The sequence below is a fragment of the Sciurus carolinensis genome, chromosome 19, assembly GCF_902686445.1.
Source record: "Sciurus carolinensis chromosome 19, mSciCar1.2, whole genome shotgun sequence".
NCBI classification, from domain to species: domain Eukaryota; kingdom Metazoa; phylum Chordata; class Mammalia; order Rodentia; family Sciuridae; genus Sciurus; species Sciurus carolinensis.
This window is the reverse complement of record NC_062231.1, coordinates 12,494,634-12,512,201: the sequence shown is the minus strand read 5'-3', so window position 1 is coordinate 12,512,201 and position 17,568 is coordinate 12,494,634. Positions and strand designations below refer to the sequence as shown.

The 17,568-nt window shown below is 49.7% G+C and overlaps 1 protein-coding gene across 8 annotated transcripts in view; it reads right to left on the bottom strand.

The window, feature by feature from the left end:
- Window positions 1–750: 750 nt before the first annotated feature.
- Window positions 751–17,568, bottom strand: part of Tmcc1 (transmembrane and coiled-coil domain family 1) — a 161,045-nt gene continuing 144,227 nt past the window's right edge. For all 8 annotated transcript variants that reach the window (XM_047534571.1, XM_047534572.1, XM_047534573.1 and 5 more), the window contains 3 exons: window positions 16,538–17,472; window positions 3,667–3,802; window positions 751–1,210 (listed from right to left, as the gene is read on the bottom strand). In XM_047534571.1, the coding sequence (XP_047390527.1) occupies window positions 896–1,210; window positions 3,667–3,802; window positions 16,538–17,472 (1,386 nt within the window). In that variant the 3' untranslated portion in view covers window positions 751–895. The remainder of the gene's footprint in view (window positions 1,211–3,666; window positions 3,803–16,537; window positions 17,473–17,568) is intronic.

Genomic DNA, 17,568 nt, shown 5'->3' with positions numbered 1-17,568 from the left:
CATCACTTCTTTATTTCAAAGGAAAAATAAAAGACCCTCCCAACCCTTTCCAAAAAAACCCAATAATAATAATAACAATAATAAAAAATCCTATTAGAAACCATAAGGAAGCACTGAGAGTTTGAGTATTACATTCTTCAAGTATGCTGTTCGGATTTTTTATTTTTAAGTCGATAACTATACACACGCGCGCGCGCACATACACACACACACACACACACACACACACACACACACACACATATATAAAAAAAAAAAAAAACCTTAAAAGTGCGGCCAAGGGATTTTGCTTAAAATTACGGATTTAGAGGGCTACTTCAAAACACTGTCGTAGGACTGTGCGGGGATCCCGCGGGCAGGAAGCGCGCACTTCTTGTCCCAGCACGGCGAGGACCAGGTTCGAGCGACAGGCTTCCAGGTTAGCGTGAATGGCCAACGGGGCGAGAATGCCGGGGGGGGGGGGGGGTCCGTGTTCTTCCCGGACAAGGACCATCCACCCTGAATCCAAAAACTCACACGTGGAATGTGGTGGGTTTCACAGTAGAGTTCGTCTGGGGCGGAGCGGTGAGCCCGCAGGGCGGGGAGGCGGCGCCTACTCGGAGTCGTTTAGTGGGTTAGTGCAGCCCTGCTAGCCGCGCGAGTGCCCTCTGTGCGCCCCGGGGTGTCGGTTCGTGTTAAGGGCTGCTGGAGATCTGCATCCCAAGGAAAATCATGCTACATAAAAAGGATCCAAGATTTTCGCCCAAAAACTTCTTGGATAAAATCTAAAAAATACTATTGCAATTGCGTCTCTTGAAGAAAAAAACATTATTCTAAATGTAAACAGATTCACTCAACTCTTGTCGTAGAAAACCGCAGAGTAGGTCAGCGCTGGCGGCCGCGGCTGCCTCCTGCATCATCTTGGGGACGAGAAGAACCGCTCCGCGTGGCTCACGAGGGCGTCCCAGTGCTTCCAGAGGAAGGCCACGAAAACCACGAGGAATAAAGTGCTGAACGTCCGGTTGCGCGTCTTCATGAGGGGGACCACGCAGTTGGCGACCGTGGACACAAAGACCAGGAGGACAGCCATGACGGCCAGCAGGATGTTGATGAGCTTGCCCAGCAGGTTGCGGGCCGTGGCGTTCTCCAGCCCTTCCAGCTGCACCACCTGCTGCTGCTGCTGCTGCAGCTCCATCTTGGAGATGCGGGTCTGGCACGCCTCCAGAGCCTCCTGCGGGCCAAACAGGGACGGTTAGGCCTGCGGCTGCCAAGGACAGTGGCCACGCCTCCTGCCAGCCACACCTGAGCTGTGCCAACCATTTAAAACACGCCTCAGCCCAGGAGGAAAGGCCGGATGCACAGCTCACTGCTCAATGCCCTCCAGCCCTCTACTGCCTCCCTTGAGATGGCTCCCAGGACGCAGTGGCCGCGCTTTCATTAATGTCATCTACAACATTTTAGTGACAAGACCTGAAAGTATGATCTCTTCAAGAAATTACTAACCTAGCTGGGTGTGGAGGTGCAGGCCTGCAAGCTCAGTGAATTGGACTTGGGAGGCTGAGGAGGGAGGATCAAGCTCCAGGCAGGCCTTAGGAACTTGTAAGGCCCCCACCCCACCTTTTTGGTACTGGGGACTGAACCTAGGGGTCCTGTACACTGAGGTACACCCCAGTCCTTTTTCTTTTATTCTGTGATAGGATTTTGCTAAATTGGTGAGGCTGGCCTCGATCTTGGGACCTCCTGCTCCAGCCTCCTGGGTAGCTGGGATTACAGGTATGCACCACCATGCCCGGCGGCAAGACAGCGGGGGAAAACCATGTTTGCGTGTGTGCGTATAAAAAAATAAAAAGTATATACTTACAAAAAGGACTGGAAATGCAGCTCTGTGGGAACGTGCCCCTGAGTTCAATCCCCAGTGCCACCAAAACTCAGAAAAAACCACTAAGTTGCATAGGACACATACTTTTTAAACATAAAAATGTTTTACTTGAAAATTAAGTTTTTAAGTAAGACACAGTTCCCCTTGATAGGGTGCTCGATTCTAGTCCCTGCCCTGAGGTCACAATCTCAGACTGTATGCCCTTTTAGTTGCGGTTAAGGACAGGGAAATGGACAGGACCGTTATTCTATTTCCTATTTTAAAAGGAAGTGGTCCACACTTACTTGTTTCACTCAACAGTGGGTCTTAGTGACGTCTCCAAGAGGACACAGAGTGACCCTCCTCATTCTGTCTGCCACACGGCATTTTATGGTACGGGTGTTCAGTCAGTTCCTTCCTGGGATTTTTAGGTTCTTTGCGACTTTTCCACTCTAACAATGATGCAGGGAGAATTCTCTGAATACACTTCCTTGTTACACGAGTGGTTTTGTTTCCTTCTTGTTGGTACCGGGGATTGAATCCAGGGGCACTTTTACCACCGTGCCACAGCCCGAGCCCTTTTAAAATTTTGAGACAGACTCACTAACTTGCTCAGGGCTTTGCTAAGTAGCTGCGGCTGACCTTGAAGTTGATCCTGTCTTGCCTCCCGAGTCACTGGAGTCACAGGCGAGCACCACATCTGGCCTACCTAGTTTCTACACCAGGTCAGTCTCTGACCACAGTGCACAGGACCTGGGACCAGCCCTGACAGCATCACACGTGCCTTCTGGGCTGATTCCTGAAGACACTGCTCACACTCTAGACGAATGTTAAAAGTCATCTGCTCTCCTTTAGACCAAGACCCTTGCGCTTTGAGTCCTTATGATTTGCCAGAGCACTCAGAGAACAGAATCTACTTCCCTAGCTGTGGACACACATCTTCCAAAGTTGGAACCTTGGGTTCTCTGGGCCTTGGTTTCTTCTTTTTTTAGCACTAGGGATTGAATCCCGAGACACTTTATCACTGAGCTACATCTCGGGTCCTTTTTATTTCAAGAAGGGGCCTCGCTAAGTTGCTGAGGCTGGCCTCAGACTTGTGATCCTCCTATATCAGCTTCCTCAGTGGCTGGGATTACAGGTGTGTGCCACCATGCTGGCTCTGGCCTTGCTTTCAATGGGGCCTGGAGAGCTGAGATGTGAGGTCAGGCTCAGGCGGCTTTAGACTGAAGCTAGCTAGAGACGGGACAGATCTGCCCAGTCCAGAACCATCTTGAGAGGGGAAAAAAAAATGAAAGCACACACAGGATTCCAGGGCCTGGACAGTCCTTTGGTTCCTGAGGGGGCTGGACCCACGTTTCCTGGGCCACTTCCCCTCTCTGAGACGAGCTTCTTCTAAGATGCTCTCACATGGCATCTTGTTCCCTGAGAAACTCTCTACAGAAATAAGGAAAAAGTAAGAGTTCTATTTCTCCATGGAATAAACGGCTGCCTCAAGGGTGACTCTCTCCAGCTGTGTGGCAATGTGCCTGCAAGAGAGATGGAGCCGGCAGCTGGGACACAGGTGCAGAAGCCAGGCCAGGGGCTGGGGGGCTGTAGGAGCAGCTCCTGAAGCAGCAGCCGACAGGTGCAATGCTCCGTCTCCCAGGCAGAGCCTCCTGTGAGCCGGAGAGCGCTTCCCAAGAACCCGAGCAGTCTGGACCCCGAATGGCATGGACCTGAGAGATGCCTGGCCCAGAAGAGCAGGCGCGCTGCAGTCGACATGAGCTGCCCGCTCTCTCCTTCCTTTCCAACCCTCCTGAACCGTTGCACACTCTGCTCTTGAAGCTCACCTGGATGTCCCGTGCCCGTTCATAGGACTGATATGCGATTTTCTCTTCCATGCTGGCCAGTTCCTGCTTCAAGTTCAAGATTTCATTCTGGTGCAGTTCTGTTAGGTCATTCAGCTGTTCTTCTAACCGTTCGCATCTGAGAAGGGCAGAAAGGTGAGATTTTATGCATTCTGCAGGTAAATGACTGACATCCAATCCCCTAATCATTCTGCAAAGGAAGAAAATAAACCCCGCCCCAAACCGAGTGGCCTGAGGTATCAGGGCATGCCAGGGGGTGCAGCTCTCAGCCTCTGAGAAGGGTGGCTGTCACATGGCCACGTCATACAGCAACACGGCTGTCCGGGGTCTTTGCAGCGCTCAGCACTTGCAGAGACCAGTAGCGCTGGTTAGGTGCGAGCACAGCAGGACGCTGAGGCAGTTCACTCTCTCCCAGCAGCCCAACGAGGCAAACCCACAGAAGACAAGCAGCACGGGAGTGGAGAATGGCCTCCCAGCAGTCACTAGTGCTGGCCCAGCACAGGCCAGCTCGCCACCTGGATGCCTGGGATTCAGAGACCTAGAGCGGCAGAACCAGAATCGGACCACCATCCGTGTCTGGGACACTTCCGTCAGGTATCACCAAGAGCCTGCCACCGGCCAGGCCGTTCAAGTACTGGGAACACTAGGTGAGCAAGACAGAGCACCCGCCCGCAGGTTCTGTTCCATGAGAGAGGGAGGCAGAACACCAAGGGGATTTCTGATATGGAGAAGGGAAGCCACGACCCGTGGGTGAGAGGGCAGAGTGCCTGGGAGCGGGCGAGGCTGGGACGGGCGGGAGGCTTCCTTCTTGCTCAGCGACGAGGGTTGGCACTTTGGGGGATGAAGTTCTCAGATGGAACCAGCTCAGCACTTCTGAGGGACAGGAAACAGGCCAGGGTGGTGGAGCTCAGCAAGGCACAGAAGAATGGAGACAAGAAGGTCCCCTGGGAGCAGAGGTGATTTTATCCTTCTTGTATCTCTAGCACTTAGGACCATACACAGGAAGGTTCACTCTACGTGAGGACAGGATAAGAACAGGTTTAAAGGACGAGATCAGCAACTCCCAGGTGGAAAAAGAACAAGGGAAAGGGCTGTTGGCAGAATAACCCCAACAGCACATCTACATCAGATCTGAAAGGTGGGCAGAGCTGGGCGCGCTGGCGCACACCTGTCATCCCAGCAGCTCAGGAGGCTGGGGAAGGAGGATCACGAGTTCAAAGCCAGCCTCAGCCTTAGCAAGGCCCTAGGCAACTTGGTGAGCCCCGGTCTCTAAAATACAAAAAGGGCTGGGGATGTGGCTCAGTGGTTAAGCACCGCTGAGTTTAATCCTTGGTGGAAAAAAAAAAAAAAAAAAAAAGGTGGGCAGAACTGTGACTGTGGAATCGACAGTAAACAGTCGCAAAGCAGATCACAGAGTGCAGGAGTCACGTGATGAACACAGAGGAGAACAAGTCATGGCGGTGGTAAAGAGCAGGGTACGGACTGGGGTAGACTGTGTGTAGAGGCTGGGAACCAAGGAGCCAAGCGAGTAGAAGGGCTGGAGACCACAGGTTAAAAACCACTAGAGACTGGGCGGAAGCAAGGGAAGAATGAAGGTGCCTCTGGTTTCTGGTGACTAGGATGGAATCCTCTGGGTCAGTCAGCGGGCAGTGGGGCAGAGCCACCCCCACAGGGGCACACCTAGCACGAGGCAGCCCAGGACTCTGCATGATCGCCTCAGGGGACTTGGAACTTAAAAAAAAGAGAGAGAAAAAGAGCCAGAACAAACACAAATATTTCAAACTAGCCCCCTTTACCGGCCCCTTGTGTTTGATCGCTGCTGCAGCACGTGACCTTTGGAGGAATAGGAAGGACTGCCGTCTGCTGATCTGTATGTGCTGCAGCGCCCTCAACTGTTGGCCCTTCAAAAATTAGATGATGATAGTTTCGTCCTAACTCCACTCCTCCTCTAAGAAACTCGGAGCATGACAACTTAAAAGTCACGGTTCTGACCCTTCTTCCTGTGTTCGTGAACTCTACCTGGTGGTCCGCCACCCTTGGTAGGAGCCTCTGATGTCTTCCTTTGTGCTGACTCTGCTCCTACGGTGCCCAGACTGCGTCCCGTCACCGTCCCGGCACCCAGTGCCACGTCCTCCTGCACGCCGCCTCTTTAACCTGCCTGCGCCCCGACGTGTGCTCCTGGAACTCCCTCTCCAAGCTCAACGCCGTGGGATCAAGTCGGCACGCCATCTTCCAGAGATCATCCCGACGCAGGCCAACGTTTTGTGCTGCTTTTAGCACTGGATAAGTCCTTGGGTTTCTTTCCTTGCCTGAGAGGGGCTCCAGACTGTGAAATGGTGTTCCAAGCTGGTCTCACTGGGGCTGCCGCTTGGCAGTGGAGGGGTGCTCAGTGAGAGGCCCTGGGTTCCGTCCCCAGCACCAAAACAAGAGGACCCCACCACCCCCGAAAAAATGTACAGGTCTCTCATGACAAGTAATCCTCTCATGCTAAGTGTCGAGTGTTGGATGGTGGCGAGGGCGGCACGTGTGAGGGACCGCCTGCCTGTATTCTGTGACAGAAGCCCCCTGGGTCCCTCTGCCTGTGCTCCAAAGGCTGCTGCCCCAGCCTCTTGGCCTTTATGGTCTTTCAGGCCTTTAGGAGCGATGGGATTTCATTTGATATTAAGCATGGCTCGCACACACCACGGCAGGCGGAAAAGGTGGCAGCAGCTTTGACTCCGCGCATGCTGTGCAGGTTTACTCCGACAACCGTGAGGGTGCATTTCAACATCTTCACTTTACAGATGAGGAATCAAGGCTCCAAGAAGCACCTGAGTGACCTGCTTGAGGACACAGCCAGGGAGCAAGGGTTGCATTTAGATTTGCGTGACTTTAAAACCCACGGTTTTGAGCCAGGGTGCGGGAAACCTGGCATCCTGGAGCTCAGGAGGCTGAGGCAAGAGGGGCACAAGTTCAAAGCCAGCCTCAGCAATTCAGGGAGACCCTGTCTCTACCCACCCCGCCTCCAAAAAAACCCAAAACAACAAAAAAACCCCCCAAGGTCTTAAAAAATTGAAAAGAAAAATTTTTTTTTGCACTAGGGATGGAACCCAGGGCTTGTCACGCGCTAGACAGGCAGGCATTTACCCCTGAGCTCAATCTCAGCCGCTAAAGCCCAAGCTCTTCAGCTTCACACTGCGATGTCATCTGGAAGGTAGTCAAGAAGCCCAGATCAACTACTCCCTTTAAAAGTGAGAAGCCTGAGCCCGCCTGGCAGCCACCATGTCACACGGCCACAGAAGGAGCCGGGGGCATGAAGCTGCGGCAATGGCCTGCAGCCTGCTGTCAGGTGGAGTCGACAGGAGAAGAGGGCGCGATGAGAGACCACAGACCCACAGTGATAAATAAAGCAGTGTTGGCAAGGACGCGGGGAAATCCACACCTCACACACTGCTGGTGGGATGGTAAATCGGTGCCACCGTTTTGGAAGTCTGGCAGTCCCTCAAAGAGCTAACAGTTTTCCCACGGCCCAGCAACTCTACTTGAGGTAAACACCGAGAAGGAAGGAAAACTAATTTCCACGTTAGAACGTGTCATGAACGTTCCGTGTCGGTCGCGACACCCCAAACGTGGACGCAAGCCAGTGTGGAGGAGCACTCCCCCACAGGAGGAAACCATCCCGGTCGCTCTCGGGTGCAGCTCCGTGTCTGTGCCTTAACCTGCTCGGCACTTGCTACCTGTTAAGCATCTGGACATTTTATTCCTTTCCTCTTCAACCAACCGATGCTCACAGACATCAGGACACAAAACACGAAGGTAAATGCAATTTTGCTTTTTAACTAGAGGTGTGTGTTTGGAACCCCTGGGCCCCTGCCAATACAAAAGTGACTTGGCCTTCACCCCCAGCTCAGCCTCACCACTGCACACGGCTCAGGTGGCAGGAGGTGCGCCTGGCCCTCTCCTCCTCTTCTCGCCAGACCTTTTATAATGTACAACAAAGCATCTGCCACCCCAGCAAGGAAGCTCCCAGCATCCAGGTCTGGGGGATTCTCTGCAGCAGCCAGTGAGTGCTGACTTGGCCTTGGCATTACTGACCTGGCCCCTGTGTCCACACCCTGGGTAAAGACAACACAACAGAAGGCAGCTTGTCTTTCCAAAGAGCATGAGCAAGAGATCACAGCAGTCAGCAGAATGAGTTCAAGATGGGTTTTTTTTCCCTTTTCTTTTTGGTGTGGTGCTCTGCCTCTGAGCTACACCCCCAGACCTTTTTATCTTTTAAGATAGGGGCTCACTAAGTTGCTGAGGCTGGTCCTGAATTTGCGATCCTCCTGCTTCAGTCTCCCGAGTTGCTGGGATTACAGGTATGTGCCACCGGCCCAGCTTCAAGATGATCTGGAGGTGACTTGGGAGGCTGAGGCAGGAGGATCTGGAATGGTAGATACAAACACAATCAAGACTGCTCCGGGTTGAGGCCTCCATCTTGCCCTGGTCCGCTTGCTGAGGAGCCATGAGTAGCTACCGTCCAGATCCTTGCTGCTCTTCTTCCTCTGGGATCGGTAAACAGCCGCTGGGGCAGCTGCACCTGGGGCTGAGCAGTGATCATCACTCTCCCCCCACTGTCCCTGGTGAGGTGCTTCACGGGGACTGTCGGGTGGCCTCAAGTGCTCTGCAGCTCCACTGGTTTCCACTCCGACTCCCTTCTCTCGCCTCCATTTCTTCATCGATCTCTGTGATCTCAATTTAGGTGTTTTGGAACTTCGCTGTTTTCATCTTTCTATTTTCTGTCACGTCATGCAGTTGGGTCTGGTGGGCACATTGCTGTCCTTCGAAATGCAACGAGCCCTTCTCACAGCTTGCCCCATCAGGAAGGCAGCGTGACACCTGGTTCCTGCCACTCCCCGGTTCGGGCTGGCCATACACCTACAAGTCGCACTCCCTGTCCCATTCCAAGTTTCCCTCACATGGACGAAACTATCTCACCTATACATTCCTTTCATGGTGTGTGTGTGTGTGTGACAGGAGGAGTCTCGAGTCAATTTTATCTTTAACACTGTCTGGAAAAGGCTGAGTAGAAACTGCTATTCCTCTCCATGCCCTTGTAGAAAATACAGTCCTTCAGCGATTGAGTCACTTGCTCAAAACTGCAAGGTAAATTAATGGCAAAATCTCCTTAAGCTGAGAGCCTTCCCAAGTGAGGAGCACTATCTATTATTAGCAAGTAGTTAAATAGCATAGCAGCGTTTGGTAAGTGGAGTGAGCTCAATTTCCCAGCAGATGAAGCAAACAGGTTAAGAGACTCGCCAAGGTCATGACAAAGCTATGAAACCCAAGGTGAAGCAAGACCACCCCGGGTCCAGCTGAGCTGGCCCCTTTAGTGCAGCCACTGATAACTACCAGCACTTATTTCCTTCTTCAAGTTGTAAGAATTACCTGGGGAATGAGGACTTTCTGAAAGAACAGAAAAGTTGCAGCTGTTACAGTGTAGGTGAGATCCTCGTGCGTTCACACAACAGTGGAGCTCGGTTACCCTAGCGAGCACCCCAATCTGCAGGAAACATTGGGGAGGAAGCGGACAGAGCTGCGCAACTGGTGGCTTTTATACAATCTGGTGAACAAAGGGTTTGGCAAAACGCCCTTGGTGTCTTGGACCGTAGACCTGGGCTGGCTCAGTACCTTGCAAGAACCCCCCTGGCCTGTCATTGCAGGGCCACTTTTCCCTCCTCCGTTCACCCGGCCCTTGGAAGTCAGTTCCTCGGCTTTTTCAGCAAGCGCACACCTGGTCAGCTGGGCATTAGCTTTGTTCTAGAGCTGCCAGCCCCAGGATGGCTTATGCAACCTGCACGGGAAGCTCTGGTCTGCAAGTCGCCTAGCAGAGGGCCCACTAAGAACCGGGTGGTGTTTTGGGTGGAGGAGTGCGTGTGGGGGAGGAATGAGGGTTCAGCCTAATCGACTGAATCATCACAAGCATCAAAACATCAAAACACCAGCTCCAGTAACGAGAGCCACGATGACTGTCCTCCCCCGTGTCTTTTTATGTGCAGCGTCTGCCTCCAAGGAACTGGGATTTATGAAGCTATTTCTATACGACTCCTCATCTCCCTCCCCCCCGGGAGGGACTTCAATTTTATAAGTAAGAAATAGGAGGCCAGGAGAGACGCAGAGGGCCCTGAGCGAGTGACCGAGGCACTGTAAAGATCTGAACCATCTGGCTCAGACCTCCTTTCTAGATTTGCTTTACTGTTGCCTTTACAAAAAATTTCCCGTGCTATTAACCAAATGCAAAACCTGAACAACAAAGCAAACATCCCGCTCCTACCCGCTTCCCACCACCTCCACTGCTGACAGCCCGAGCTCTCCGGCTTGGCGTTACTGGCCGGTGGCGACTGTCTCGACTCTAACAAGGAGAACCCAGGTACCTGGGAATTCAGACACAAAACAGTTCCATCTTTCATTAATACTAACACCAAACCAAAAGGCAGGGGGGAAAAAGAAGGTAAAATAATTGTGTGTGGCCTCTTCCAGTTTAGCTTTTAAAACCAAGAACTCCTCCTTAAGTGATGTAACCCCACTAAAGCTCTCTGGACATGCAGGGCAGGACGGGGTGGCTCCTGACCTCCCTGAATGTGACTTTGGCTGGCACACGCTGGTCATGCAACTCCATCAGGAACACAAACTAGCACGAGACCAATAACCTCATTTTCAGGATTTTTACTCCAGGATCCTTTCTAATTCATCATAACCCAAAGGGACACTAGACACCTAAGTATTGCTAGAGCTTGACTATTAGCAAAGAGAAAGGCTTAACATTTACTTTTTAAAGAAAGGAGGTCAGCTGTATTTTGGCAGATGAAATCCATCCCCCACTAAAGTAAAACCTGATCTACCAAGTATGAAACACACTCAGACTTTGTTGGAGGTCAATAATTCATAAATGAATACTGATCTACTAAAGTGTCTTGGTCACTGGATTGGTCAACACAGCAGCCACCTTCCTTGATCAAAGATAGGCCAGGGACACTTCTGGGTTGAATTCCTGATGAATGAGAAACTGGGTGAGTGCGCAGGCTGGGCACTCGTCAGCCCTCTCAGTATTACTGTCCGGGTGTGGCTCCGGGGTTTGGAGCCACCTCTGAGAACCGCTGGTGCTTCCCTGGTTGGGCAACAGGTCACTAGGGCAGGATGGCGGAAGCAACCTGTGGAGCAGGTACTGAGAAAAAACTGGAAGAACCAGGTCCCAGGCTGACACCCACAGGCACCCTGGGAGCAGACTGCTGTTTCCTAAATGGAACCTCAATGGAACCTTTGGCTTCCAGTAAGACCCTACCTCTGAGCTACGTCCCAGCCCCAGATTTTATTTCCTCACGGAACGCTGGGTGGGACGGGGCATTTATTGAGCTCATAATCTTATTTGTTTTCCCTTTGGGTGCTGGGGCTTCTACATCCTACGCATCTGTTCTAGAGATACAGCTCCAGCCCCTGCGCTCCTACTCCAAACCTAGTACCTACTGGATGCTTTGAAATGCATGATCTCATTTAACAACCTCCACCAACCTGCAGAGCAAATATCATTACCTTGTTTTTCACTGGGGCCAGATGAATCATATGGTCTGCTCAAGGCCACACAAGCTTAGGTAGTGTCAGAACTGGCAAGTAATTCAAGTCTGTCCAGGCCCAATGCATCAGTGGGGGCTGCTGGTTCATTTCTCCCCACTGCCTCCTCTGTTACCTCCTTAGTGGCTACCTTGGGAAGAGCTCACCTAGGAGTCTCCCTACAGGTGGCTCAACCCATCAAAAGAACATCGCCCTTACTTATTTATTCTTCAATTTTATTGAGACAGGGTCTCCCTGGTTTATGTACTATGATAACAAAATCATGTAAAATTGTTTAACCCACCACTCTCCTTTCTCGGTGGAACTCCTCTGGCCCATGCCTAATTAGGCTAGTGTGGTTCCTGACCGCTCTACTGCACATGATGACGGTTCATGGTGACTGCAGCCTTCTGTGTTTTTGCTTTTGGACTCAGTGCAATTAAAAATATCCCTGGGCTTAATACAAACATTCTCAGAAGCTGATGTCCAAGGGACAATAATACCCTTAAAATAGCAGCTTCGAAACGGCACTGCTGCTCATGAGGCTGGGAGGGTTTCTGGTCAGACCGTACAGCATTGCTGTGCAGGCGGAAAGTGGATCCCCTCACCAGCGAGGGCACACCAGGAAAGCCCCTGGCATTCCCAGCTCTTACATTCAGTGCCTTTTGCCACGGCCGAATCTGAGCCCTTTCTTTTGGCACTCCATTAGATGTGTCACACCCTGTGGGACAGGCCTGGTCCTCAGATTTTAGTAGCAAATTGAATATATGTGAAGCAGTTTTATTGTGTGATCCAGCAAAAGTCCCTTTATGTTTCTGGGTTTCAGGATACTAGTCTTAAATTAGATTAAAACAGATATTTCAGTTCCTTTCACTTCTGAAGGACCACGGACCCAGTTGCCAGTCACCAGAGTGAGACAGCACTTCCTGGGGATGGTCTTCATCACTCAATGTCCACACCTTGCCTCCTATCTCCCTGCGCTATGTCATCTCCCGCGTAGCTGAGAGCCCAGTGCAAAGCTCAGAGACTAAGCACCGAGGGTCCTGGCCAAAGGTTGAAGGGGTGGTCAGGCCCAGGGTCTGCTATGATGGCTTCCTGGCCTAGGTGCCCGTGGGTGTTAAAACCACCGTCAGTCTATACACACACACCGGTGCTCCCCAGGCTTCCACGCTTCTGATGACTCCAGAGTTGAGCAGATGGTCTTGGGCAACCTCTCGCCTGGCACACTCACTGGGGTAGAAGCAAGGGAGGCATAGCGAGAGCGACATTACTGGGAGGGATGCTGCAAAGGGAGCAATGACTGGAGCAGGCATTTCTTTCTTCTTCGTTTTTTTGTTTTTGTGGCATCAGGCGGCTGCTCTACCTGAGCTACACTCCCAGTCCTGGGGTGGGGGTTTCTTTGAGATTTCCACTACACTGCTGTACTGGCTTGAAAAACCTCCTGGAGCTTGCATGATCACAGAATTTTATAAAAAAAACGTTTGAAACAGTGACTCAACTTTTAGTAAACACACATTTGACCTGAGAAAGACCTATTACCCATTGCCAGTGCCATGGTGCTTCTTAGAACTAGGCGAGTCTTTCGACTGCAGAGTTCAGGGTTGAGCCTGAAACAAAACCTATCCTGGGGCTGGGGTTGTGGCTCTGGTAGAGCGCTTGCCTGGCATGTGTGAGGCCCTGGGTTCCATCCTCAGCACCACATATAAAAAAACAAGTAAAGGTCCATTGAAAACTAAAAAATGTTGAAAGAAAGAAAGAAAAGAAAGAAAGAAAAAGAACGAATGAACGAACGAATGAATGAACGAACGAAAGAAAGAAAGAAACCCAAACCTATCCTGGTATAAAAAGAACACTGGATTCAAAGTCAGATAAAACTGGGTTTGAAGTGTGGCTTAACTACTTAGTACCAAGGAACCCCCGGCTGATTTTAGGCCTGAAGTGTCTCATCTCTAAGATGGGGATGGGACGATGTACAGGCAGGACTACTGTGAGGACGAGCATGTGCATTTAAAGCATCTAGGCCAGCGAGGTGGCGTTGGCCTGTAGTTTCAGAGACAGCCAGAGGCAGGAAGATCACAAGTTTGAGGCCAGCCTCAGCAAATAATGAAGCCCTCATCACCTAACAAGACTGTCTCAAAATAAAAAATTAAAAAGGGCTCAAGAGGTGGCTCAGTGGTAGAGCACCCCTGGATTTAAAACCAAACCAAACCAAACCAGTACCTGGCATCACGCACACCCTAGGAGTTTGGGAGCGCTGTCAGGGACAGTGTCATCACTGTGCTCACCAAGTAACAAGCAGTACTGTGCACAGCTCTCTGTCAACTCAGATATTAGCTTATTATGTAAAATAAACCCTACAGCATAGGAAAAAAATTAAAAGATGCATCTATAGGTAGGATATAACTCAGTGTAAAGAATGTAGAATGTCAGAGACCCTAGTTCCATCCCCAGCACTGGAAAAGAAAAAGGCACATCTAGAGTATCTAGAGTGGCCAAATGTGCGTCCAATGTCTTGGCTATGAGAGTCCCACGAAGCTGGTCCTCCGCCTACTTCCTTTCTAGACAAAAGGAAAGCGTGCGGCAGAGCAGCCACAGGGGCCGCAGGCTGGGAGTGTACCTCAGGGGCGACTGCTGGCCTAACGCGAGCAAGGCCCCAGGTCTGATCCCCAGCACCAAGCAGAAAGGAAAAAAAAAAAACCCAAAAACAAAAAAAAAGAGGGGCTCTGCAGGGGTGGAGTGTGAAGGACGTACAGAAAGGAGAAGACACGAACCATAAAACAGCAGACAGATGGACCAAAAACAGCCCAGGACCATCTTCCGCAGACACACGTCACTGCAGCCTCACCAGCTCTGAGTAGCAAGCTGTCATTCTAAGCTATTTCCTTAAGTTGGGTTCTGTGGATTTGGTTGAAAGGAGGCAGAGAGACACTCCAAGAACGCTTAAAATGTGAAAAGCTCTGGTGCTTAAAATAGGCTTCAATGGGGGTGGGGGGAGAATCTCACTTATGTGAAACTCAAGACCAACAAAGCTAGACAACTACATTTACTGTCAAAGACATATGTAACGGAGGAGAAATCCCTAACCACCTTACACGGGGAATTACGAATGCAAAAAACCTCAATGAACTGGTTGTGACTTTCCCACTGACTTTCACGGGGGAAAGGCTTGCTTTCTCCAAGATCTGTTTTAAGGAAAATCATCCTGAGGCTGAAGTGGAATGACAGACTAGTCAGGTCACATATTATATCTTCCTCCAGCCCCCAGGTTTTACCTCTCTTTTAGAAGATTGAAAAGTTTTCTTTATTTCCTCTTCATTCCAGAAAAACTAGCCATTTACCTTCTACGGAGAACCCAAAGTGCAATGAAGTAAAAGCACTGCTCATTAACTCCTAAATGAGGTGATAATGAGGAGCTGAAGTTCTGCTCGTCTGATTTATTTTAAATGGATACCAAGGTAAGACTTGGGAAATGTGTCTTTTTTTTTTTTTTTTTTTTTTTCTGATTTTCTGACCTATATCTAACCCAAAGACAACAAGCTCTAGATGAATTGGAGGAATCTCAAAACAAAAGAGTCAAAGCAGGCAGCATTTTTTAAGCCACTGACTGAGCAATGCTAGGCAGGGGCTTGTTCACAACAGTTGTTGATTGACATCCAGGGGCACTAAGGGAACAGGCATTGAGCAATGTGTCTTACAGAAATTTCATTTAAATGTCACAATAATGTTGCACAGGATCATTATTATTGTTTCTACGTTAGTGATGAGGAAACCAAGACTTAGAGATATTAAGAAATTTTGTTAGTTTTAAAGGTTAGTAAGCAATGAGACTGGAATCTGAACCTGAAACTTAAGTTTACTATGTTGTATACAAAGGACCGACGGTATGATTTTTCGAGTCTACCTGAATATTAAGATTGCTCACTACTTTAGACATCAAGTTCTCAGTATATTAAAGTATATGTAGAACAATGAAATAAAAATAGCAGTGTGTTCATTTTTAGAACTTCTCCTACACACTTTTCTTATCCCTTGAAGTCTTAAGTTAGAATTGAAGGAGAGTAAAGGAGAGAGATAGGATTGAATTACTGATGCATTTTTACCATCTGAAAAGAGCTTGTTACTTTAAATCTCCTCAGAGCTAATTGATACATGTGAACAATTTATTTCAGGCCTAGAGATTATCTCACAAAAGTAAAGTTTGAAAAACATCACTTTTATTTTTAAGAGGTGAAAGGGACCTTAAGAGATTGTTTGTTTACAACACCTCAGGTTTTACAGCAGACGTACTGAGGGTTCCTTTAGTCAGTAACTGCACTCAGACCAAAACCCAGGTCCTTCACAGGATGATCTGCAGACCTGTAGCTCCTGTAAGGCCGGCCCTCACTCTGCATCATGAGTGGCCAGGTAGGATCTGAACATGAAGTACTATAGGGAGGACATTATTTCTTTCTGCATGTGAAGAAACAAGGGGAAAGGACACACATGTGCAGAACAGCTAAGAGTGACCCAATACAAGTATGTAGTATAATATGAAACCCCAAAAAAGACACCACACTTGAGGTATAGCTCAGTGGTAGAATGCATGGTTACCATGTGACCCTGGGTTTAATCCCCATCATGAGTGGTGGGGCCATGGGGAACAAACTGGTTTACACCCTTGGCACAGATAATGATTCAAAGCATTTAGTCCTTTGGGAATGTTCCACTGTAGAACCATTTCATGTTTAAGTCTCCTCCCATTCAAACATCTGCCAATTCATAATAAAAGCAACAGATACTTATCTGCATTCACCTCCATTCTGATCTAACTGATTGCCCAGATAAATGTTTAAGGTCCAATATCTATACGGTTCACTGTATTTTTGCTGGCTTGTATTTTTGTATTTGAGTCTGAGAACTAAGATCTTTTGAATTCAATGTAGCTTTGATGATCGGGTAGTTCTATAATAATAAATAGATGGACTGCCTTAGAAAGCATGGGCTTCATTTTAAAGTCTTAAACCAGAATGCAAGACTGGAGAGTTAAGCAATGTTTTGTCAGCTGACTAAAATGCTTCATCAGTGTGTGATCTTGGGAGTCATTTAACTGCTATGCCTCTGTTTTGCTGGCTATGAAACGTGAACTCAATGTGGATGTCATATCACACGTCTAAAGTGCTCTGGGCACTCTAGAGAAAGATAAAGACTTTTTAAAGCTACTTTTCCTTCTTTTGGAATAGGAGTGTCAGGATTGGCAAGGGGAGACCCCAAAAATAATTTAGGATTTTAATTCCACATAACTTACCTATACCGTTCCTCCTGTAAGGTCTGCATTATTAAGGAATAGTCCCTCTGATAATGTTCCTTGAGGGTCTCAAAGGATTCCTCCAGTCTGGCCTGGGTTTCCCGGATCTCCTGGATCTCGTGGAGTAGTGCATCAAATCCTGAGCTCTGCATGTCCAGGGTGTTGGTTTTGGAGCTAGACGCTCCTACAGCAATGCCCCCAGTGGTGCTGTTGGCTCCCACTGAGCCTGAAGTGGCACTAGAACAATCTTCCTCACTACCATATTTTGGGCTTGACTGGAAGTTCGAAATCACCCCCAAAGCCTTCCCCCCATCATCCACTTGCCCTTCCTCTAAGGAGTCCTTCAGGTTGGGGATGTTGTCTGCACTGCCAAATTTGTTCCGAATCAGTGATGCGATCTCTCTGGGTTTTGAGACCACAGCTCCAGCTGCTGAGTGGGTGGCCTGGGAGAAGCTGGAAAATCCCCCTTTGACACTGTCCACCACACCTTCGCTGAAGCCAGTCACCTTTGCTCCCACGTCCTTCAGACCCTGGTGCATGTCCCTGAAGACATCCTTTGGCTGCCGGGGGATCCCATTCTGCTCTACCTCTCGGAGCTTGCGATGGTAGTGCTCGAGCTTCTTTTGTAGCTGGAGGATGGTTTGGGCAGACTTCTGATTCTTCTTCTCGAAGACCTGCTTGATACGGGCGGCCTGCTGCTTGTCCGCACTGTTGGCAAGCTTCAAGTACTCAGCGACGTTGTCGTCCCGGGCTGTTTGTGCAATCTTGATCTGTTCTGTGAGCTTCAGGATCTTCTGCTGTAGGTGAGCAATGGCAGCCTTCGTGCGCTGAGGGTCTGGAATGCCGTCCACAGAGTCTGTGTGGATGCTGCCATCAGTGCTGGAGGCCACTGCACTGGAAGTCTGGGCGAGGCTGCTTACTTCCAACCGCTCGATCTGGGCAGAAAAGCAAGAGGCGGATGTTAGAAGGAGCCCAAGAGGATCACCTGCCCAGAATTAATGGTCCCAAATGTGCTGAAACTCTCCCTTCTC